Below are 24,448 nucleotides of genomic sequence, written 5' to 3'. Positions count from 1 at the left end.
AGACTCAGGGCATCTGAGTCTTGGGGTCCCACAGGGAAGTTTTGGGGGACCCAAGTGTACCAGGCACTGAAATTCCTGGTTGGTGGCAGCCTATCAGATCTAAGCTGGTAATTAAGCTTAGAGGCTTCCATGCTGGTACCCAATCTTTGGGACGCTAAGGTCCAGTTTTGGGAATTATACCACGACAGCTTGATCACCTTACACACAGGTGGCCAAAACCTTCACAGGGACAACTCCATTTGCAGACTCCCTGGCGAATACAACCCTCAAAATCTTTATACAAGAAGCACCTAGCTTTCTGTCTCTGTGACGTTTGGCCTCCGTCTGTCCCTGTGTCCTGGCCCATCCTTTCATTTGGAAAATTCTTTTGCCCAAAGTCACTAGCCCTAGATCACAGAGGCTAGTTCAGGCAGGCCTGGATGTTAGCTGTCTTACAACAAAAAAACCTGAGAGAGATTTGACTAAAGCCAATGGCCTCTGCAACCAGCTCCTCTGCAATTCCCCAAGCAAAGAAGAGAAAGTGCCTAGTCAACAGGACCCCCAAACCACCATTTGGAAGCTGTTGCTGCAGCCAGCCCTCACCACGTCCCTTGTGGAGGCCCTCCGTTTTAACCCTTGCAGTGTAGTTTTATATCAAGCACTCCCACTGATGTCATACCAGGCATTTTACTTATACCCGTGCCACAACAATATTACTAATGGTGAATAATACAGCATCTTTGTTCCCAACATCACCTTCCTGGCGCCCAGCCTACCACCAACTCCACTCACCTACCAGCCCCTACTTAAGAAGATGTCTCTGATAGCAGCAGTCCTGAAAGCACCATTTAAAATCCTTTTCTCCCCATTTTTAGCCCAACAATTTGACCCTCCTGGGGTTGGCATGTGAGGTTGTCTCACTTGATGGGTAGCTCTTTGACCACACCACAATATCTTCCCCACTCATCTCTGGCCAGGAAGAAGGGTCCTTTTTACACACACATGGTGCTCTCAGATGTCCATGGAACTTATTAATTTCCTGGCCCTTTGACTGGGTGCTTCAGACAAGGCTCTGTTAGTCCCATGATATCCTAAAATATCTCCTCAGCCTTTGAAACCATGCGACTCCCTCTTCAGTGGCTCTAATACCTGGACCACTGTCCTTCTCTTTGCTTTCCCAAGCTCTGCTTTAATACCACTAGGGCTGCTCCAGGCCTTGGCCTCTAGGCAAATCCCCTTTCGCGTGCCTCTCCTTCTCCATTTGTAGTTCAATCACATGACATACCCCAGCAGGGTTCGGTTGTAACCCAGGTATCCAGCCTGGAGAGGCCAGTGACCTGAACAGGGAGTGGGAATCCGAAGCTCCTGACCACAGGATACAAATTCCTCCCCCTCTCATTGTATGGGGTGGATCCCGCCGCCAGGGGGAATGAGGGCTCCATGGGCCGAAGGGCGTGACGTGCAAGGCCTCTTGCCCTGACTCCATGTGTGGGGGAGGGGATATAACCCCAAACAGAGGTACAGCAAGGTGGCCTAAGGAAAGGAGGTGGGGAATAGGCGGTCCCAGGCTTTTTGCATGGGGCCAGGTACCTGCTGCCCCGCACGCAGCCAGGCAGGGGAGAAGGCGGAGGCTGCTGGTGTGTGGCAATAGGCACCAGCCAGCCCTCGCCGGGCCAGCCCCACACAAAGCCGGATCCCAGGGGGAGGCAGCACGAATCCCCGCAGCGACGCTGGCCCAGGGGGCTTGGCTGGCACCAGGCACAGGCGACTACAGCCCGAGCCGAGCCGGTAGGAGGAGCCGGGGCTGCGAGGGAGGAGCCGCTCCGTCTCAGCAACACGGTGATCCGGAGCAAGGTGCGGTGGGAGTCGGGCCCAGCTGGGGGCCCGGCCAGCTCCGCCCCGGGAATCCCGGTGCCACGGCAGCAGAGTCCCCGCCTCCAGCAGAGCAGGTGCAGCGGGCGGAAAGAGCCGTAGCGTAGAGATCCCGGGCTGGCTGCCGCCTGCCGGGGGAAGGGAGCTGGGCACCGGAGTAGGGATGATCCGCGCCCGGGGAGGTCCCGGCCCCTGATGAGGCTCTGGAGCCGGATGACAGCGCAGCCCCCTTCCCTCCCCTTCCCGGATCTCACGGACCCCGCGGCTGCTTCGGCTCTGGATCCCCATATCATTAGCGGTCGGACTCAGATCCCTCCGAATCCGGTATGACCCCACGCGGTGATCCGGCTCCGATCTGGTTATAGACCCTCCTTCTTGGTGACCCGGATTGCACGGTACCCGGCTCCGTTGGCGATTGCACACCTCTTTCCCATCCCGGGAATCGTCCTCCTTGACTCTACCCGTAACGGCGTCGAATTTTGCAGCAGCCACAAGGATTGGAGACTATCTACCTGCTTCTATTTGGATTGCACATAGTTTCCTTGCACCACTCGAGGTTGCACAGCAGCGCTGCACTGACCCGATTGCACAACATCAACACCGACACATCTCCAGATTGCACGTTAGTTACTTGCAGAAACTGGGATTGCACAGCAGCCTTTGCACAGGTCCATACTGCACATTACTTACCTGCACCAATCCGGATTGCTCAATAGCCTTGGGCTAATCCAGACTGCACAAAATCCTTTGCACTAATTAGATTGCACAGCAGATCCCAGCATAGATTGCACCTGCACTGATCTGGATTGCACACTATTCACTTACACTGATTCAGATTGCGCATTATTTACCTGCACAGATTCAGATTGCACAGGTATTTCTGCAGGTGTCCGTGTGTGTTTGCTCACTGCCAGAACTGGTGAAAGATGTTGCCAGGGTCTATCCAAATCTCTGGGGAGACTTTATCAAGTGCTGAGATCCGGGACATTTGCGAGAGCCTGCGGGAGAACTCAGTGCGACTGCTGTCACTCCGGGGCTGCCAGCTTTCTGACCGGGATTTCGGGCGCATTTGCCGAGGGGTAGCGGAATCTCACTCCTTGGCTCAGCTCAACCTCAACCTGGGGATTGTGTCCAACATCAGCCGGGTGAAGCAACTGGCAGAAGCCCTGAAGACAAACCGCTCCATCCAGTCTCTGTTGTAAGTAGGGGAGAGCTTGCTGGTTCCATGGAGATGGGCCACCCCCAAGAGTGGCCATCCAGAAGTGCAGTATCCCTCCCCCCAGTGAGTACCCATGTCAGGAGATGTGCTTGCCCTGGACAGCCTGTTCTGACAGGGTTGTCTCACCCCTCTGGCACTCTGTTGCTCTTCAGTCCTAGAAATTAATTCCTGAGAAAAAAGGTTATTTGATTTTAAGCATCAAGTCCCCTGCCCCATGCTGGGAGGAGGCCACCACTGCACCTCTCCCATCTGTATTCTTCTGGCATATCTGATATATCTCCTGTGTTAGAAGGGGGATGTCTCTGCATCCTTAATTCCTCAGACCCATTTGTCCCATGCTGGGAGAGAGCTGTCTGCACCCCTGAAGTCCTCAGCCCTGCTTCCTGTTCTATGCTGAGAGAGGACTGTCTGTGTACCTCTACCACCTGTCACCAATCTGTTCTAAGCTCCCTCATTCAGGGACACAGCATCACTAGGCATTTTGGAGCATTGCCCCACCAGGCAGTGGTATCTTCCTCCTGTTCCCTCTGTATCTTAGTTCCTATCGGCTGAGGCAGTCCCCAATGCCCTCAGGAAGGTACATGAATAATCCCTAGCCTTTACCCACACAGCCTCCATGGGAGCCCCCTGACAGACGCCGGCCTAGCTCTCCTCAATCCAGCGCTCTCCATCCATCCCTCTCTGGTAGCTTTGGACTTGGGAGACTGCATGCTGGGTGACGAGGGCATCAACTTGGTCTGTGGGCTCCTGCCTCCTGATGGAGCCAAGTCAGGTAAGCAAAAGGGTCTGTGGGGTATGCAGTGGCCATTGGAACTCCTATATGGCTCAGGCCCCTCTGCTTAGAGCTAAACATCCTCTGGCTGTGACTTGTTAGGGGAGCAGGACATAAAGTTTCTCCCTCTGTTGAGACATGGCACAAGACTTCGCCTCCCAGCGTAAGTGCAGTGGAACCATCCCTTAGTTCAGGAGCTGTTGAACTGGGTGAGGACTCTTCTTCCTCCTTGCCTAGTTCTAAGGGGAGGGACCCTGTCCAGTGGAGCATGGCTCCTGGTACAGTGGACTGTTCCATTGGCAAGATGCTAGTGGGGAATGGTGGCCAGTTTGCCACCTCGTGATGGGAGAGTTTGAATTTAGGGGGAGGGAGGCACAAGGCTTGGACTTCTGATTTGGTGTTAATATTTTGCACTCATGAAGCCTGAGCTGTGATTGGTGCATTTACAATGAATGCAGATCAATGCACATTACATTCCTCCTCCCTCCCACCCGCATTCTGCCCTGGAACTGGGTTTTACAGTAAATTCACCTCATTGGCTCCCCTGGGAATTAACACTGAATGATCCCTCCTGTCTGTTTTATGGGGAAGGGACTAACTGCTGGCTGAATAAGTTCCTCTTTACAGGGGATGAAGTCTGAGGCCTGGGCTCTGTCTCTACCCTCTCACCCCAGCACCCTAACCAGCTATTGACCTCAGGCCTCTCGGGGTGTATGCTCACAATAGATACAGCAGCCACCCTTCTGAAACTCAAGCTTCAGTACCTGCCTGTCCTGCCCATCTCCCCCTCCCACGCTGAGACTGCTTCTTGTGAGCAGATAAAGGGGCAGCACTGCAGGTAGTAGCACTAATCAGATAATTATCCTTAGTCATTCTGTAAATCATACCCTCTCCACCAATCAGGGTGCAGGGAATTGCGAAATTCTGAGCCATGCCACTTCCTAGCTCTGTAATTGGCTGAGCGGGTTCTCCTCTGGAAGGTTTGGTGACATGTCTGGACCCTTAGGGTGTTCATGGGCTTCTCTCTCTTCTCCAGGCCTTAAGGAGTTAACACTGAGCGCAAATCCGGGTGTCACGGCCAAAGGTTGGGGGCGCCTGGCCATTGCAGTAGCTCACAGCTCTCAGGTGCGAGTGTTGAACCTGGACTACAACCCCCTCGGTGAGCGGCACAGGCGTGAGAGGCTCTGAACTACTAGCTTGACAGGCTTTGTGTGAGTTTGCTGTTGCTGAAGGTGCTGGTCTGATGGCCCTGGAGACTGAATCTAGACCAGGGACATCCTGGGCACTGGCACGGCAATGCAGGTTCCTCCACACTGTCCCTATTGCTGGGCCTCTTCCCTGCCCTGGAGGTGAGGGCTGGGATGACCTGATACTAGGAGACTTGTCTTATATAGGCAACTATACCTCTTCCCCCCCCCCCCCAAAAAAAAGTGTCCCAATTTTTCACACTGGTTATGTAGTCACCCTAGTGAGGGAGGAGTTCATTCTTCATAGCCCATTCAGTCCCCTGCTTGAGACTGGGGGCCAGTTAGTTCCACTTGTGCTGATAATTTGTGTGATGAGGACACGTGTCCTGGCAGGAAATGCATCAGACATGCTTCACAGAGGGGATGGCAGCTGCAAGCAACCTAGGGAGGAAAGACTGTGTCCCCCACCTCCATCCCCCGGGGTCTCTCGGCTCCCCTTGTCCCACAGCCTGTGTCAGGCCTCAGCTCAGGTGGTGACCTTCCTCTGCTCCCTCCCATTCCCAATCCCTTCGGCCTGAGCAGTTGGCCTGCCAGATGGAACATGCTCCCCCAGCCCCTTTCCTCCAGCTCCTTCCCTGGATAATAGCATGGAGAAGAGGAGCCTGGCAACGGTTGCCATGGAAACCAACTCTCCTTCTCCAGCTTGTGTTGCTGAAGCAGGATTGGCAGCTGGTGAGGCAGAGACCAGGCCATGTGGCTCTCCTACCTCACCCTGCCCAGGAAACTAGGCCAAGCAGCTCTCTCTCCCCTCCCTGTCCCATCTCCCCACCTCCACCCCACCCCAGCAGAGACCCTGGCTGGTTGGGTGCTTCTACTCTGTGTTACGAGTTCCTAACATGGTAGCTGATGGAGCCCCACCTGACCATCTGGGGAGTGCTTCATAGGCACTGGCTGCCACTGAGGCCAGCCCCAAAAGAGCTGCTCCCCTGCAAGGGGTGACAACATGTCTACTGGCTAGGACAGTAGACTCTTGGTTCTATTCCTGACTCTGTGAGGGAGCGGGAGCTAGTGCTCAGAGCAGAAGGCTGGAAGCCAGGACTCATAGGGTCTATTCCTGGCTCTGAGGTAGAGTGGGGGCCAGTGGTCAGAGCAGAAGGCTGGGAGCCAGGACTCCTGGGGTCTATTTCTGGCTCTGCTGCTGACTTCCTCTCTGACTCTGTGGCCAGTCACTTCCCCTCTCTGTGCCTGAGTTTCCCAACTGATGATGACGGGAGGCTCCGAGATCCTTGGGTAGGTGGATGGAAGGTGCTGTGTATGAACAAAGTCTTCTTGTAAGAGAAACAGTTTCACTATGTTCCTTCAAGTTCTCTACGTTCACTCCCATAACAGCCAGTCACAGCCCACAACTAACATTCCATCCCCCTCAACTTGTCTCTTTTCCCAACCACCAACCCTTCACCTCCTCCTCCAAAGTGTTCCTGGCACATAGGGATTAGCTGGTAGCATTGGGACAGGGTAGTCCCATGATCTGCCTGGCCCAGTGGATACATGGTCTGTGTGAAGCCAGATTCTGCTGACATCCCCTGGCTTTCTTCTCCTCCAGGTGACCAGGTAGCAGGGATGCTGGCTGTTGCTGTGGCCTCCAGTCGCACCCTGGAGGTTCTGGACTTGGAAGGAACAGGACTTACCAACCATTCAGCCCAGGTAAGGAGTGTCGGGTGCTGATATAGCATCATCTGCACCTCAGGGACACAGGTGTCAACAAAGAGTGGAGTTCCTAACCCTGAGATGTACCTCCTACCCCTCCCCACCATCAATGGATCCTCTTCTCAGAACAGTCTCTGCACCTAGAAGTACTGCTACTATCTGTTCCTTTCCCTGACCCATGGCTCTCAGCCCTTACAGGTCCTGCTCAGCCCTAGCCAGTGGAGGGCGAGAGAGCAGATTTTTTGGTTCTCTGGAGAAGTGAAGAAGGTTTGGTTTCAGGAAGAAGTCGTGGAGTTTAGGCTTAGAGCAGGTAGGACTTCAGCTTAGGGGGTTATAGATAATTATCTGCTTAGTGTTTTTTTGCAGTTTCTTCTCCGAGAAGCTCAGCTCATGGTACTGAGATTTCCCATTTTCACTGTCTCATCTGACTCAGGCTTACAGGGGACCCAACTGGAGGTGGCAGGGGACGTTTGCAGGTAGGAGAGAGCAGGAGTAGCTTCCTCCTTGGGTACAGCCAGGAAGTCCTGGCAATGGTCTCAGGTGGAGAGTTCTTAGTGTCCCTAAAAGCTGGTGTAGGGGGCTCAGAGGCGGATGAAGAGAGTACAAAGCAGCTCTGAACCCCTTTCCTGTCAATCTGACTTCTGTCTGTGCTGCCTTTCTACCCGCTTCTGGCTCTCGTTCTGCTCAGACCTTGCTGGACATGGTGGAGAATTACCCAACCGCCCTGCGGACGCTGATCCTGGCAGAGAATAGCATCAGTCCTGAGCTGCAGCAGCAGATCTCAGACCTGCTCTCCGAGGGTGAGGAAGAGGAGGAGAATGAGGCTCATGAAGTCACGGCCAGGGAGAAGAACCCCTGGATCTGCCAGAGCAGTAAGACCTCTGGGACCCCAGAGAGGTGGAGATGAGGCTGGACTGGGGAGGCTGGCAGGAATGAGGGTTCTGTGATGTTTTCTGCTGGGATGAGTATGTCACTGTGGGATTGGTAAATGGACAAGGTCCCACCTCATTGTGGGCTGGAATACAAACTGAGTTCAAGTCTCATCAGCCAGTTAAGTAGAGTTGAGCTGGGTCAGTACTTCTATAGGAAGCCTCCCAGGACGATCCGGCGTCTGCAAGAAGTGGAGGTGGGGCTCAGATGGCTCTTTACAGTACCAGTGCCCCGGCCTGATGCTGCAGGAATTAACATCTTTCAGCAGAGACGTAGAATCAGAGTCATGAATATTAAAGCTCCCATGGGTCTTTTCATAAAACTTGAGGAGTTGGCCCTGGTGTCTCAGCTAAATTCCAGATCATGTCATTCCAGGCTGCTTCCCTAAATTCCCCTCCAGTTTGAATGGGGTAAACCTTGTGAGAGTTACCAGCACTATGTTCTCTCTGCAGTGGCTGTATTTGAAGGAAAGGGATAGTGTAGCGATTCCAGTGAGCTATTGTATACCACTGTTTGATAGGAATCCAGCAGAACTAACAGGGATAAAGGCAAAAAGGAGATCTACCCAGATCCTGCTCATTTTTTAATCCAAGCTCCCCAGTTGTCCCATCAAAATATGAACTAGTATAGCTGCTCCTAAAGCACCGAACAAATCCAGACTCCAATGCCATAGCACCACAAAAACTGGAAACTAGTACCTGGATCCAGCCAATTTTTGGCCAATGCCCACCCCTGCCCACTCCCAATTCCAGTGTCTAAATAGAAAACAAGCATAGCTACTCATAATGCACCAAAAACACCTGGTCCCTGATACATCTCGGTGCAGCAGTGCCCCAAAGCCTGCCTCCAACTCCCAGATTCTGTGAGATCCAATCAATATTTGGACCTAGTCCCCCAAATTTCGTTGTCCAAATAGACACCAGCACAGCTCCTCTGAGTTCAAAAACATCTGGCCCCAGTGCTTCCTGGTGCAAGAACCTGACTTCAGCATTTTGAAAGAAGGATGGGGTGGTCTGCTATTAAATAGCCTTCTCAACAGAAACACATATGTGTTCAGCTCCATACACACCATCCTCAAGGCGCTCAGCTGAGTTTGGGGAAGAATTCCTTTGGCAACAGCGGCTGGTTCTTTGTGCAGTCACGTACTGGCCAGTGCCATCAGGAGCAGTGGGGAGGGTGAGGTAATGGTATGTCTTATCTGCTTTCCGACTTCACCTTCCTCTTTAAAACTGACCAAGGAAGTCACATGTCAACCCTCCATTCAGACAGGGTGAAGAGCAGAAATTTCCAGGTGTCAGCTGGGAAACAAAGTGCCAATTGCCGGTGGTCACGTGACCACTTGGTTCTCCACAGCATTGCTTCCCATGTGCAGCAAGAGCAGATCTGCTGCTTACTCCTGTGAACCCTGCAGCACCAGCACAGCTGAAGGGCTGGGGGGCAGGTTGGGGGCAGTTGGATTCTGTTCTCGTGGATTGGCAACAGAAAGGGTTGCAAAGTTCAAGCCAGTTATACCTGTACAGCCTTTCTGAGAGCACAGGAGCTGTCACTGAGGACAGACTTTGCAGGCAGTGGGATTGCACAGGTGTCACTGAAGGGCTAATTTGGCCAGCAGAACCCATAGTGCTCGTGATGATGGACACTCTCAGATCCCAGGGGGAGTTTTCAGGGCTGGCTTTTCCTTTGTAATCTGAGCACACAGCATCCCTGGGAAACACTACATCTGGATCCCTGCAGTGGCATGGGGGCAGTCACTTTAAGGTCCCCAGACAGCATTAACTCTTCCATGTTGCACAGAGAGTGTGCATCTAGTCACCTCTCCACCTCAAAATCCTCTCTGGCTTCTGGCTCCTTCCATGTTAGCCAAGCTCCTCATTAGCCCTCATTTGCTCTGCCTCTCTCGTGTCTTTTGTCCCCTTCGCTCACTCTCAGCTCTGCACCTGGTGTCCAGACCTGTGTTCGTCTCCAGCTCAAATGTCTAACATTCTCTCTCCCACCTGCTCCACAGATCCCAGCTCCCAGATGGTCTTGGTGACATCAGGTCTGGGCGAGAGCCTCTTAGCAGAAACAGAGATGTGACTAGGATACTCCTGCAGCGTCTACTGAGAAAAGCACTGTTTGCCTGTATGGGTGGGCCATGTGGAGTGCATGCATGGAGTGTGTGTGTGTTTGTTTACACCACACATGCTGGGTGAATGTCTGTGCTGTATGTGTGCATACCCTTCTGTGCCCATGCCCACATGCCTCCAGGAGGCCTGCCCCAATTGTGCGTTCACATCCTTCAAATCCCATCCATGCCACCTTTGGGTTCCGAGTTTTGGATCCTGGGCTGAGTGAATCTTCATGAGTGTCTGTGTCACATGCTCTGTCAGCTGCTTGTGCTTATCCACTTACTGCATGTTTAGATCACACAGCCTCCCACTTCTGGCTGTACATTCCTGACCTACATGCTGGAGGTTGTATTTATTCAGAGGTATATATTTGTGTATAACAGATGTTCTTTCTATTGCTTGTACTGGTGTCTTGAAGAGAGTTTTATAAAGGTCACAGATGTGGCACAGCTCATGGACTGCAAGAGTCTCTGTCATTCCTGCTCTCACTGACAGGGAAGGGTGTTGAGTGGGCTGGGAGAGGTTGATTGAGCAGGTGAGCCATATGTCCTGGAGCTGGTGCTGGGCACGGTGTGTGAGCAAAGACCACATGGCCAGACTCTACTGCTCTGTCTCCACTTCCTCATGACCCAGAGCTGGCTATTAAGCTGAGTAGTTCTTGGTTCTGTCCTTGTGGGAGAGAGCCAGATCCAGTGTATGTATACAGCAGATGCATGGCTCTCTGCTGTTCCATGAGAGCAGAGCCCTGAAATCTTGCTCATTGCAGGTACCTTTGAAGCATTTGCTCCCACGGGAAATCAAAGCTGAGCCAGCTTCTGTATAGCCCCATCTCCCTGAAGGGAATTACAGTGAGAAAGGGCCAAAGCCCTTGCAGTAAGAGGGGCCCGTCCCTCTAATCCTGGAGCTCTTCTAACTCTAGCTCTTTTGTCAGCAGCTGCAGAGCTGGGCAGAATTTGCAGGGGAGCTGGCCAGTGAAAACCCAGGTGCTGCAGGCAGAGGTGAAGGGGACTCAGGTAGGGGTGCGCTGCCCTTTTCACTCAGTGCTGACTCGAATGCCTTTGGAAAGTGCAGAGGGACGCAGTTATAGGGTGTGACAAGGGGATTCAGGCAGAGGTGCTCCTTGGGCCACATCCGCACCAATATTCCAGGGCAGTGCCAAGGGACGATGTGCTGTAGAAGCTGCTGTATCTCAGGTGAGCCTTAAAGCCAAAGGTCTGCTCCTTGGAGCAATTTATGTAAGAGTGGGGAGGGAGATCAAATTCCAGCTTGTGCCAGTCCAGCCTGCCTTCCTGTATCTGCCTTGGGAGACAGCTTGTCCTGCCCTCCTATGGTGCATTCCCACATGCTGTTAGCCCAGGCTGGCAGCTTTGCGTCCATGAGTTTGTAAAGGCAGCAGTACTCCGAAGTGCCTGACTGGACTTGTCTGGCTGCTAGTTCATCTCAGCTCCCAGCCTGCTGGGCCTGTGATGGTGAGGTCTGCCCGCTGGAGGGCACTCAGCTCTGGCCCTGCAGCACTGGAGGAAGGCTTTGGGAGAAGGGAGCAGCTCGGTGAGTTGTGGGACACAGGGACTCATTCCTATGTGGTGGGATCCTGTCAGAGGCCAGACTAGGCAAGCTGGTGCTGGGAAGAGCCCCCACCGCACACCTGGTAGGAGAGGCCACACTATGGCATCATCACCTCATTAGCGTTCTCCCAGCTCTGCTCTCTCTTCACTGCCATGCAGCTGTGTTTTTATACACACCCAGACTGATCCAGGCCCTGGGTCTGAGCCGCCTTCCCAGGCTCCCACAGCACACCAGAGCACCACAGCAGTCTGTCTTCTACATGGCCACACGTGTTGAACTCATCACACCCCAGCCTTTTCACTGCACTGGACAGTGATGCTCTCTTGCTTCCTTAGAGGTTGAGGGTCTCCTGTATGCAGCACAGTGAAGCAACTGGGGCCCACCATTCTGCAGCCCCCTCCTCTCCCCCCTCCACTGTTCAGCTGGAGATAAGGAAGAGGTCACCCCCGTGACTTGTCCAAGACAGACTGGGCCTGGTGGTTGGGTGTTAACCTGGGTGTTGGGGGAAGCCAAGCATCTTGTAAAGGTATTCGGGGGGTCCTAAAGCTGCAGAGCAATGTCTAGTTGGGGTCAGTGGGAGTTAGCTGCTTTGGAAAATACCGCTCGCAACATCTTTAGCATCTCTGAACCTTAGCCTTTCTGTGCCTCAGTTCCCCGTGTGACACAGGGCTATGGTCAGTGCCCTACCTCACAGCAGTATGGGAGGATCAATACAGCAAGGACTGTGAGGTGCTCACAATACTATGGTAATGGTGGGGGAGGATATAGAAATACCTCAGATAAGTAGGATAATGGGGCCCCAGCAAAAACCCCCACACACAGCTGACAAAGAGAAGCTCAGGACAGCAGGGACCAGCCCTGGAGAAGCAGGAAGGGTGTGAGCATCAGCAACTATCGTTCTCAGGAGGGAGCTGGGGGAAAACAGGGCTTTCTACAAGAAAGGGACAGGGACTATAACCAGAGGCAGGCTCCATGAAGGAGCCAGTGGTGCCAGGGAAGCAGAGAGGTGGCAGTGGATCACAGTTGCTGACAGTTCATGGAAAAAAAGGCAAATTAGGCAGATTGTAATACCCCCCCATCCCCCCCCCCCCCAATGTATCACCTCCAGCAGAGGGTCACAAAAACTAGTTCAAACTGGAGTATTCACACACCAGACAAAGAAAGGACTTTTGGATAAATAACCTGACTTCACACTGACTCAGGATCTTCTTTCTGATCCAGCAAAGGGACAGGCCCTTTGGTCCAATCCTTGTGGAAGGGCTGACACCTACCAGAGAGTCAGGGTGAGTGCTCATAAGCTTTTCAGCATGTGTATAGGTTTTTATTTTATTTTATTTTAAACGTTTTCTCTGTAATGTTTTCACCTTAAGAACATGCTCGCTTACCAAGAGCTGTTTGGCAACCTACAACTGCTGGCTGGTACACTGTTCGTAGCCTCTGGAGAGAAAGCAAACTGCAGCCACTGACCTTCAAGGCAGGGCCTTTCAAGATTTAAAGGCCCTGGAGCTCCTGGCCCCAGCTGGAGCCCTAGGGCCTTTAAATCTTGAAAGGCTCCACCTCTTCCAGTTGAGGCCATGCTCCCACTCAGGTACCCTGCTCAAGACTCCAGGGTACTGGTAAGTCCTTTAAGTTACTTTCACCCCTGCCCTCAGTACTAAACCCATTAATAAGAGTCTCCCCTAATTTCCTCCACAGGGCCAGGCCTGGCAGTCATAAGTCATCCACCTCCAGGCTAGGCCCAGGGGCAGTGCCTTGACAAGGCAGCTCCATCGCCTAAAGACTAAACCCCAGCTCTGCATCACACATGCTCCAGGCTGTGAGAGAGGGGGCTGGGTCCCTGGTTAGAACCGTGCTGGGGAAGCAGGGCTGTGGGGGATTTGGCACAGAGCATGCACCCTGTGGAGAAGGCTCCAGGCAGTGCCTGCTCAGCAGGATACGCACAGTAGGCCAAGTGCCCCTTGCATCTTGTTGGAGCCAAGCAGGGGAGAGATTGTGTTTCAGGGCTAGAATTAGGTTGGAGGATTAAAGAGCAGCTGCTCCCAGGAGCATACAATAAAATAAATAATTGTAGGGACAAAGGGAGCAAGAACCACAGCTAAAAAGGGGGAAAAGGAGGAGAGTCCAGCAGGGAGGCAGCACTGGATCAGCTCAAGCTACCACATGGAGAGGCAGGCAAATCAGTCTTCCTTGTCCTGGCCATCAGGTCTTGGCCAGGGAGCTCCTAAGGTACTAGAGTGAACCTCACTGTGTGAGCTCAGCAGCCTCTTTATCCCTCAGACTTGAAGAGTCTTTTCCTGTGGGGTTCACAGCATCACCAGCACCAAATATTCAAAAATCCCAAGTCAGGCCCCCCAAAGTTATGGGACTGGCATAAAAATCAAGAATACAACATAAACAGTGGGTTCTTTCTCTTTGCTGTTTGCTTTCTGAGCCTTTAGGTGCCCATGGGTCATATTTACCAGATTTTCTCCATAAACACAAGGGTTAGAAACACACCTCTTTTAAATGAAAGCTGCTAGTCTTATCTAATCACATGGCCCCAGGAGCTGGGGTTTTAAAAATAGTCACCAAGCAGCACAGAGCTGGCAACAGAGTTTGGCACATGTGGGCTAGTTAGAAAAGGTGCCAGATTGAGCCCTGGAATTACAGCACAGGGACAACCAGCCCCAACGAGGTCCAGAAGTGTTCAGTGCCCCTTTCTCCCATGAGCCCTATGCTTCTCTCCTGAGTCTCAGGGGTTTTGGTTGAATGATACTGGCCTTTGAGGCAGGAGCATCTACATTTTCAAAATACGAAACCACAACACTTTACGCAGCTAGTTTAGGTTCACAAAAGAGTCATGCAAAAGGCAAAAGTACCCTTTTAAAAAAGTGTGCTCCTGTTGGTACTGCCAGCTTCTAAGTCACTGACATGCAAACGCTGCTGGGAGTGAGAATTCTTCCAGAAACTTAATGGGCCGAATGAGCCTGAACACCTGACAACATTCACTATGAGCAACGAATCAGCTTCCATGGCATCTACGCTCATCTGACTTCTCTTCAGTCCAACACTGTTCACCACTCTAAACTCTCCTTCCATGGTCCTGTTGCTCCATTCCTGGTGAGGACCGAGCAGATGCTCTGTGCAACAAGACATCTTGAACAAACAGTGTGTAGTTAAAGCGCAGACGTGCTGAATGGTGAAAGGAAGAACCCGGGACATCATCTGAGAAGACAGGCCATGTGCTCATTTTATCGCTGACGAGCCACCACATGGCACACAGGACCCTGCAAATCTCTGGGACAGGAGCTTGCCATAACAGGGCCCCCGGCCACCAGGATTGACCTGCTCTTGGCTCCCACAGCCAGCAGTGAGAGCACCCAGCACCCCACAGCCACAGCTTACTTTTAAAATAGTTTATTTCTGGTTTTAAAATATACATCAGTTTGAAAATCTCAGAAAAAACATGTTAGTTGCAGATGAACAGGCTGGAGTTGGGACACTGAAAAGTGCCCCCCTGCCCCCAAGAGCCAGTACTGCCAGACACAAGAAGGAGGGCAAAGGCTTGATGCCCCATGGACGCAGCCTCAGAGCAGGTTATTCCTTCTCTCCTGGCTGCCCAACATTCCCCTCACCATTTCTCTTGTGGGCTCCGCTGCTGTCTGGTCACACTCCAAAGGAAATGGCACCTCAGGACCAGGGCCTGGACTGGGCCTAGGGGCATTCCCTTGCCCTTGCTTCTAGCCTGATGTGATGAAAGGCAAAAGGGAGATTAGCTGTTGCCTTACAGGAACCAGCACACCAACTGCTTCTACAATCAGGTGGTTTTAATTTTTGTCCAGAACAGCTCAGGATAGCCAGTTGCAGGGCAACCAGAGACCTTTGGATTGAGCCAGGAGGGGAAGCACCTCTCATGGAGAGATGGACATGATCAGACCCACCTACACTAACCAGCTCAAGGACCAGACACAACCCAGGCCACCCTCATGCTCCCAGCAGCTTGCAGCTCCCAGGTAGGTCATGACACACAAGTGAGGCCATGCAGCCCAAGAGGCTTGGAGTCAAGCTGTGCTGACAAGGTACGGGAGCCCGATCAACAGGAGAGGCCCTGTGGCTGGGGCATGAAGATGGGGTGGGAGGAAACAGAAGCTTGGACCTCAGCACTGCAATGAGGCTACAGGAGACAGAGGAGCTGGGCTGGGCAGCACCCCCCCAACTTACACACACACAGGATTAGAACCTTGCAGGTTGAGGAGGCTCCCACCACTAGCACCAATTTGTTAGGGCAGCTGTGCTGAAATATTGAGTCCCGCCCCAGTGCCACACTCAGCTGAGTGGCCAGGAACAAGGCAAGTGCATAGGCAGCCGCTGTGACCAGAGCGCCCAAATCTATTCACACAGGAAGCAGCCATGGGCTGGGCCAAGACACAGGAGAGGGAATAGCTCCCTTTCACACAGGGCCATCCCTAGCCATTTGGGTGCCCTATGCACCTCCCCCAGACGGGGGACTGTGTGGGGCCCCAGGCCTAACCCCCACCCCCAGGGCCTGGGAGGCAGGAGCAGAGGGGGGTCACTTTTGGGGGCCCCACTGGCCCAGAGGAATAACCGGGGGCCAGGAGCAGCCTGCTCCGCTTCCCTCTCGCCAGCCCTGTCGCTTGGGGGATCGGATCCCCCATTCACTGGCAGCAACAGGAAGCGGAGCAGCCTGGCCCCAGCCCAGGTGCTCTGCTTCCTGCCATCAGTGACTGGGGGGTGGGGGGGGAGAACCTTTCTCTAACTCCTCCCCTCCCCCCAGCGACACAGCTGGGGCCGAGCTGCCAGTGACTGTGGGGGGCAATTCTTTCCCCAACCTCCCTGCACTCACCGGCAGTGGGAAGTGGAGCAATGCAGCTGGGAGCTGGCGGAGTACAGCGGGCTGGGGCCAGGTTGCTCTGCTTCCTGCCGCTGCAGGTGAGTGCGGGGGTCACTGGGGGAAAGAGGTGGAAAGGGCAGGAGGTGGGGCAGAGGGAGTTGTCCAGGGCCCCATAGCCCCCTAGGGATGGCCCTGCCCCTTATAGTGGGTGCAGCCCATGGGAAGGCCGGCCAGGGGATAGGGCTGGTGCTACCATGTATGCAACACGCAGCTGCCTAGGGAACCATGATATCTGGGGCAATTTGGTGCCCCAAATGCCACGATGCTCTACGCAGCTGCATATGCCTAAGGATGGCCCTGCTTTCACATGCCCTGCAGCCTCCAGACTGGAGCTGAGAGCAAAGCTTTGGCCCTGGCTGCCACCAGCCACAAATGGAGGGGCTTAGGGAGGGACACTGCCCCAGGGCAGCATCTCTTGCTGTGTCTGAATGGGAGCTTCCTTCCTGCAGAGAGAGGCTGCATCCTCCATACATAGCGAAGCACAGGGCAGCAGCTCGCTCTCACTGAAGGAAGACACCACAGCTCCAGCTTCAAACCCACCACAGCCAAGGGAAGGGGTCCCCCGGCCCAAGGCAGCAGCATAGAGACCATGCCAATGTGCTGGGTTACACCTTCGGAGTGGAGAGATAAAAATCCAGAGAGAAAAGGAAACTCATAACAAGACACTGGGGCTGTATCCCCCAAATAAAATATCTACAGTCCCGACTTCTCCCCTTCCCTGCCCCAGGGACACTGAGCACATGAACACTGAAAAGGAAAATCGTACCAACACTGAACACGAGGAAAATCAAACACACAACTCCAGCCCCGCCAGTGGAGAGGCCTTGGACGGGCACCGGAGCCAGCCCGGGATCCAGCCAGAGGGAGGAGTGCACATGCACAGGGGCCTCCCCAAAGGGCCACTGCTGAGCCATGAGGTACCATGTCTGCACACAGCAGCGATAAGCTGTGCTCCTCAGGGGTCTCCCTCTCTCCCCAGAGCCCTTGCTAGGGCACTGCCCAGAAACAGCTTGCTACTGTCTTTTATTTGTTGCTCTCCTGGGGTAAAATCCTGCCCTGGAGTCCATATGGCTCTGCTGGAGTAGAAAGACCAATCCAACCCACAGCACAGAAACCACTGCCATGGGAACTCTGCAGGCCAGCCTCGCTGAGCAACTGCTGGGGGCAGCTCTGGCCCAGTTCCATGGCAGAGGGAACTGGGGCTCTCCCTGGGGCTCTCCCAGGGCATTGCCTCTGCATGAGCCACATGTTGGGCCAGGCCCAGGAGCTAAGCAGCAGAGATCTGCAGAGGAAGCTTTAAGGGAGAGCCAGCCACGAACGCCAGTTTCCACAGAGATCAACATAACAGCAGGGGGGGAACAAAAAATAGCAAAACAACCGTCCCCAACTCAATGCTCCTGACCCACAGCAGGGGGCCAGGCAGCAAGGAGCACCCACCCCCCAGGGCAGTCCTCATGCCCCACTCACCCTGCAGTGGCTCATGGGGATCAGATAAGACCAGGGCAAAGAGTTTCTACTTGTTGGCACACGTTGAAAGGTAGGAACAGAGCAGCCATGGGCACCAGCACAAGTAGGGCCAGGGCCATGGGCATCAGCCTGAAAATGAGAGCATGGGCATGGGCACCAAGGCAAGGTTGTGAGCATGAGTCTGAGGGCAGGCCCAGGCCCCAGGGTGAGTAAGGGCATGGGCCCCAGGGTGAGGCTGGAAGATTGAGTGTGACGGCAGGCACCAGACGAGTGGTGAGCACAGGCATGGGCATGCATGCCAGGCCGAGCGAGCCCCCAAGTGTGTGTTCTGGTTTGGTGGATGCAGAACGCCGGCAAGATCCTGACGCCTCAGAGTATCAAACCAGAATAAATATAAGGTGGGAGTGGAGCCTGCAGCCCTCTGGGACATGCGTGGTGCCGGGGACACCAACCCCGTGAGTGATAAGGCAGCTACAGCATTGCCCCGGGGCACTGCTCCCTGCCCAGCCTCAGTTGAGAAGGTTGCCTTGCTCCTGGGCCTGCGTCAGGCTGTCCTTGCGATGGAGATGGTGGACCCCCATCCTCTTGGGGCTGCGGTGTGGCCGCCCTGAGGGAGGCTTGCTCCTGCATTCCCCGCTCTCCTCCAGGGCTCCCCCTGGGCTGCTCTCCTTGCTTGCTTGCAGCAGCATTTCCCTTTCCTCAGCCGGGCTCCCAGGTGAGCCCAGGTCCACATAGTCCTTGTGCTTCTCTGGCAGGGGGCTGCTGGGCTCAGTGGTGCCCCCGCCACTGCCCTGGAGCAGCTTCCGGGCTTCATCCTGGGAGAAGTCCATGCCGTAGTCGGAGGAGAAATGGCTCCTGCGGGCTCGGGACTCAGTGCTGTCTGTGTCCACACTCGAGTCCCGGCTCACGGTCCAGCTGCAGCTCTGCGCAGACTCCTCGCCATCCGAGTAGGCCGAGGCCGCCCTGCCCAACTCCTGCATGGAGCGGCTGAATCGCTTCTGGAGCTCCGGGGCCATGTCACGGCTGAAGGAGGTGCGGCTCACCAGCACCTGCTCTGAAGCGGGGGGCGCCTTGTCCACAAACATCCGCTGCCAGTTGGCCAGGAGGTCCTCCTCCGAGCTGGCGGAGCTGGCGAAGGCGCTGGGGATCTGGGGTGGGCTGCTAAAAGGGCTGCTCTGCGAGGAGCCGTGTGCCCGAGCCGCCTTGGGAGATGGCTGGTAGGAGCAGCTGGAGGCTGAGTGGCGGCCCTCTGAGACAGGGCTGTTAGGGAGCGTCCGGTGCCTCTCGCTGCTCTCGTCCTCGCCCTGCACCAGGCTCAGGGAGATGGCCTGTCGCGTGGCATAGGTGCAGTTGGGCAGGGGGCTGTTCTTTGGGATCCTCACCTTGTCCTCAGAGAACTCAATCACCTTACGCCCTGGGTACATGGGGTGGGGAGGGGAGGGTGTAGGGTAGGGGCTCAGCTTCTCAAAGGCAGGCACCTCCTCTGGCAGGCTCTCCACACTGCTCTGTGGCTTGCAGCCCCCGTTCTGCTGCTTCCCCACTTCCCCTCCCTCCTTCCCAGGCAGCCCTGTGCTGGGGTAGGCATCCAGCAGAGCTCCACTCATGTCCACGTGCACAAAGACATCCTCAGCCATGGGACAGCTGCCGCTGCTGGATTTGGCAGAGTTCAGGACCAGTGACTCGGGCTTCTCCAGGACTCTGGCAATAACTGAGGTGGGCACAACGTCAGATGGGGCCAGGGTATGTGCAGCCTCCTGCCCAGGGCCTGGGGACTCCTGGGTGCTGTGCAGGTGCTTATTGACCATGTCCTGCAGCTCACAGGGAAGCTAGGGAGAGAGCGAGAGGGCATTAAGCAGGGGCTGAAACAGCCCCTCAAGGCCTCAGCAGAGCCCGGAGAGGCTGCAACAGAGCCACAAGCAGCACTTGGGAGACTGCAATACGCTGCCTGCTCCACCCAGCCCTAGCAAACACCCCACACTTGCCTACCCCCTAACATACTCACCTGCTCACATGGCCATGGCCCAGCCACCTGACATACATGCTGCCCTCCCCACGCTCAAAACAGGCCTGCCCCACAGGAGGACTTAGCAGAGCTTTCCCAGCTCTAACTTCTGGCTGCAGGATGCTGCTGCTCTCAGAGCACATGGGACCCTGCCCCAAGCCTGACCAATGGGCCCCATTCGGGAGAGGGAGCAAGGGAAGACTCCTAAACTATGGGCCTGAGGCCCGTGAACAAAGTGGAGATGAGGCCTAGCTGGTGTGTGCTAAGCAAAGGGGCTATTGATCAGTGGAAAATCAGCTGGTGCTTGCGTAGAAGTGACTGAACAGCCCCCACTGGCAGGATCTGCAGCTCCCAGGGAGCGCACAGTAATTACAGCCCCACTGCCTTGGCAGCCTGCCCTGGGATCAGTATTGATGACTGTCCTAGCACTTGCCGACTCCCCCACCTGGTCCAGCTGCCTCACTGAGGCAGCAGCAGCTGGGACAGAGCCTTGGTGACCCCGACCCTTCATTGTGGGTTTAGCTGCTGGTTCAGAGCTCTCAGCACCAGAATAGTAACACTCAGGGCATGCCAAACATTTCACTGCACCCTGGGGGCAGCCCCTTTGAGTCCAGGCTAAACTGGCTGCAGGACCAGGGTGAGCACAGACCTGCCACTGCCAGCCAGGCAAGCAGGTCGATTCCACCCTGCCTATTAAATATCATGCTGCCCTTTGACTGGCCACACAAGCACCACAGTGGAAGATTAGGGTTGGGCTTTGTGGACCCCCTCTTGAAACTCCCAGAGCCCCGAGCCATGGCATAGGCTGCTGCAAGAGGGATCTCGCAGTCAGACAGGTGGGGCCAGGGCACACAGAGTGGGAACAGTGGGTGTGAGGCAGAAGGTCCCTGCACCACTGCATTTTGCCTCCAGTGGCACCTGAGTGTGGCTGAGCCCTCTGGGGGTAGAATTCAAAGCTCCTGTGAGGGGAGACAGCTGGGTGGGAAGGTTACCCCACCAGTAACTGATACGGTGACCTTAGGAGCGCTAATCTGAGACATGCTTGGGGGACGACACACCAGTCACGTGCTCGCTCACAAAAGACAAGCACCACGGCTGGATGTGCAGGGTGCTGGGAGGGCTCTCTAAGGGGCTAGGGTGCAAGGAGCCGGGGTGCAAGGAGCCCACGTGACGAGGCTTTATGGAGAGGTGGTGAGACTCCTGGGGCTGGGGCCAGATCCCATTCCAGGAGAACAAAAAATGCCAATCCAAACATGGGCTCCTCCCTCACCCACGGGGACAGGCCATTCCCAGCCTAGTGCTGCACCCAAAGCCTTGCCCTCCCTGCCGACAGATCTGTGAGCCCTCAGGGGTGACGAGCATACCCAAACCTGGCACGGGTAGCCACGTCAGTGAGCCAGACCAGTGCATCCTGGTTCACCTGGCCCCTCAGTAGGCAGGACAGGCCTTGCACATGGCTAGGTGCGAAGGGGGAGAAGACAAAAGGGTCAGCGAGAGGCCTGCTCCTCTTCCAGCTGCCTTCAGGCACCCGACAGGCTATCAGATTCAAGGCTATTGTGCTGTAGACAACGCTCCCTCCCTTGGAAAGGCAGCTCAAGGCTTTTTTTTTTTTTTTTTTTTAATCAGTCCCCAACTGAGACATGAAATGGAGCCAGCTTAAAAGAGGAGCCAGCAGAGGCCTTGCACAGGGGACCAGGAGCTCCTTACATCTTTGCCTGATGCTTGAGGAGGGAGAGGTCACTGGGACACAAGGCAGCTTCCCCACCCCCACCTGCAGAGGAGAGCGACCAGGTATGGAGTAAGGGCTGGGCACAGAGTAGCTGTGAGCCCTTCCACCACCCTGCAGCAGAGCTGCTACTCACATCAGCAAATTTGTGGTTCCTGAAGTGGGACTTGTTGCACTTGAGCAGCTGCACTGCGAGGTTACAGTCCTGCCGATAGCGCTCCTGCCAAGAGAGAGCACGGGGATGGGGGTCACACTGGCCTCATCTCATTACCACACACACAGCCAGCAACGCATGCAGGCTCCAGCTCCAGCTCCAGCCCAAGCAGACACCTCACTCACATGGGGAAGGGGAAGTCAGCCACCCTATACCATGGGGCTCCCACCACTCCCCTGGGGAGGCTCCTTTGCAGGCCGGTACCTCTCCTGGCCATTCAGCTGACATGCTCCTTTCCATTTCAGCCCCTCGACTAGCTTCAAACTGGAGAGTTCAGTGCCTAAACAGGCCCTCACAGCCCTTCTCTGAACTCTTGCCAGCATTAACAACGTGCCCAGAATCAAGTGCAGGATCCCAGGCGCTGTGGCACCAAAGCTGCATGGAGGGACCATCCCTCTCCTGGCTCTGGACTGCTCAGCCTTTAGTTTTGCAGCCCAAACTCAGGTGGGCCTTTTTTGCTGCCACTTCACACAGCAAGCCCAGATCTCATTTGCTCTCCGCTCAACTTCTAGGACGCAAGTCAAAGGTCTTGCTGCTATTTCCTGCTTCCCCTATTTATCTGTCCTCACTGGAGCCCTCAGCTCCCCACAATTTCAGCCATGATTAAGATTACAGTTATGTCACGGAGGTCATGGAATCCGTGACTGCCACTGACCTCTGTGACATTTTCTGCCCTGGAGTTGGAGCTCCCAGCCCTGGTGGGTGGGCAGCGGTAGCCCGCACAGCTGCCCAGTGGGCAGACTCCCAGCAGCTGCCTGGCCGCAGCAGGCAGCGGGGACTCCCCACAGCTGCAGCCAGTAGCTGGGGGACCCTGCAGCTACCAGCTCCAGGGGCAGGGGGACCCTGCACTGTAGCAGTGGGGAACTCGGGAGCCCAGCAGCAGTGGGTACTGAACCCACCTGCCCCTTTTGTCAGAGATATTTTTAGTGAAAGTCAGGACAGGTCACAGGCTGCTGTGAATTTTTATTTCCCATGACCTGTCCATGACTTTTACTAAAAATATCTGTGAGAAAAAAAAATAGCCTTAGCCATGATGAATGTCAGCCATGTGCTGCTTGCCCCTCCCCATTCATTAGTAAAGAAGTTAAAGACCAGACCTTACATGATCAGCCATGAAAATTCTACCATCCATTTCCCCACGCTGAGCAGATAGGCTGTGGACTGGACACTTACATTGAGCTCCTCAAGTTTATTGATGGTAGTTTTGGCATCTAGCAGCTTGTTAGTGAGCGCCACAATCTCCCAGTCCAGGGTCTTCCGGTCCATCTCAGCTTTTTTTATCTGGGGCACAGGAACACAAGGCATAAATCCCACCAGAACAGGCTGGCCTGGCCTCTCATCCCACCTAGCCCCCTGCATAGCACACAAACACGTTCAGCTTGCAAATAAAACCTTCCAGATAGACAGGTAACAGCTCCAGCTCTTCACAGAGGGAGGGTCTCTGACAGCAAATGAAGCCAGCTATTCTATGCTGGCTGCTGAGAATTCTTGCCATGTTTGATAGTTACTGAAGTGAGGCGAGTTTGATCCTTCACAGCCCAGCTGCTCTTCCTATCCTTCCTGCAGTGGCAGCATACAGAGACTGAACTCCCTCTCAGCTTTAGAGTCACAAGTGGACCACACTGGCACTGGGGAAGAAGCTTGCATTGGTGCTTCTCTAGAGATACACAAAGGATTCAGTCCCTGCCAAACCAACACCTTTCACCAGCAGCATAGAGCACTGGATTTGTGACATCCAATCCTCTCCACCATGGCAACAGGAAGCTGTTGCTCAGAGAGGCATGGGAGTCAATGATAGATACAGCAGAAGTTGACTCAGCATCAGGAAGGCCCTGCTTTTGCATAAAAGCTCAGGGAAGACTCTGGGGCGTGCCCTGGTGTGAAAGGACCTGTCTGTGTAGTTTCATCTTAGTTAATTCTGTTCCCAAAGGGGAACATTTCCTCACTGGACTCCCAATGGGTTCCCTGCTCAGAGGAAACAGACATGAGGGCTAATTGCAGTGAGGGGGCAACAGCTCAGAGCTCTCGATCCAGCTCCTCTACCTGTCCCAAGTCCTCAGGGCCACAGAAACCCCAGAATCTGCTCTCAGTCTGTGACCAACAGGGCCCATTTGTGGACCAGTGGTGGAGCAGGGCCTAGTGCAACGGGCGGTGACGCATGCAGGAATGAAGCATTTCTGAAACATGGATTGACTTTTTGGCAATTGCATAAATAATATTAACCCCGAAAGCTCCTAGTGCCAAGGGCAGGAACTGACCCTGCATTCTTTATTAAGGGCAGGTGAATGATGATGACTAGAACAAGCGTCTGTTTACTTACAGTACGGGTAGGCCAAATGAGTTCACAATCGCTCACCCCCATAACACAAGTGTTGGAGCCTGCGGGCACTATGCTTCCTAGCAGGCACTGCTCCATTTGGATAAGAAGCAAATGCTCACATTTGGCTGGAGCAGTGCGTGCTAGGACTAGTCGTCTCTGCGGACAGCTGTTTTGTTCAGTAGAAGCGGAGCCCTTGGCTGGACGAGGCTTGGGGCCCCTCAGTCGAGAATGGTGCAAGTGGGCCAAGTAATGTGTGACTGACAATGAAAATGACAGGCTGAGACATGCGAAGAGGAGAAAGAAACAAAACACAAACGAAAAGACGCAACTGCAAAAATCCAGCTTTGGCTGAGAGAGGCCTGAGAGGTGAGTGCGCCCAGAGTGTGCCAGCGGCAGCATGGGGAGGAGAGAGAAAGAGGGAGAGAAAAGAAACAGCCATGAGTGTTATGAATGCACACAATACACACACACACACACACATGCTGGCT

The 24,448-nt window shown here is 54.5% G+C and overlaps 2 protein-coding genes across 10 annotated transcripts in view; one reads left to right on the top strand and one right to left on the bottom strand.

Moving 5' to 3' along the window:
• Window positions 1–2,161: 2,161 nt before the first annotated feature.
• LRRC73 (leucine rich repeat containing 73) lies at window positions 2,162–11,020 on the top strand. 3 transcript variants are annotated; one of them, XM_032770462.2, is made up of 6 exons: window positions 2,162–3,049; window positions 3,682–3,842; window positions 4,879–5,001; window positions 6,633–6,733; window positions 7,425–7,536; window positions 9,672–11,019. In XM_032770462.2, exons 1-6 carry the CDS (start codon window positions 2,778–2,780, stop codon window positions 9,740–9,742), a joined length of 840 nt encoding a protein of 279 aa, XP_032626353.1. In that variant the 5' UTR covers window positions 2,162–2,777; the 3' UTR covers window positions 9,743–11,019. The 3 variants fall into 3 exon arrangements, with proteins under 3 accessions (XP_032626353.1, XP_032626352.1, XP_032626354.1); XM_032770461.2 differs by having other exon boundaries at window positions 7,425–7,608; window positions 9,672–11,017; XM_032770463.2 differs by lacking the exon at window positions 4,879–5,001 and having other exon boundaries at window positions 7,425–7,608; window positions 9,672–11,020.
• A 3,700-nt stretch (window positions 11,021–14,720) lies between these two features.
• TJAP1 (tight junction associated protein 1) overlaps window positions 14,721–24,448 on the bottom strand; it is a 52,653-nt gene continuing 42,925 nt past the window's right edge. For 6 of the 7 annotated variants that reach the window (XM_075064242.1, XM_032770421.2, XM_032770422.2 and 3 more), the window contains 4 exons: window positions 24,290–24,319; window positions 22,814–22,921; window positions 21,563–21,646; window positions 14,721–19,524 (listed from right to left, as the gene is read on the bottom strand). In XM_075064242.1, coding sequence (XP_074920343.1) covers window positions 18,208–19,524; window positions 21,563–21,646; window positions 22,814–22,921; window positions 24,290–24,319 — 1,539 coding nt within the window. In that variant the 3' untranslated portion in view covers window positions 14,721–18,207. The remainder of the gene's footprint in view (window positions 19,525–21,562; window positions 21,647–22,813; window positions 22,922–24,289; window positions 24,320–24,448) is intronic. The other variant, XM_075064244.1, reaches the window with a different exon arrangement.

This window comes from Chelonoidis abingdonii, chromosome 3 (assembly GCF_003597395.2).
Source record: "Chelonoidis abingdonii isolate Lonesome George chromosome 3, CheloAbing_2.0, whole genome shotgun sequence".
NCBI lineage: Eukaryota > Metazoa > Chordata > Testudines > Testudinidae > Chelonoidis > Chelonoidis abingdonii.
The sequence above is the reverse complement of the archived record's forward strand: the minus strand, read 5'-3'. Positions and strand labels throughout refer to the sequence as shown.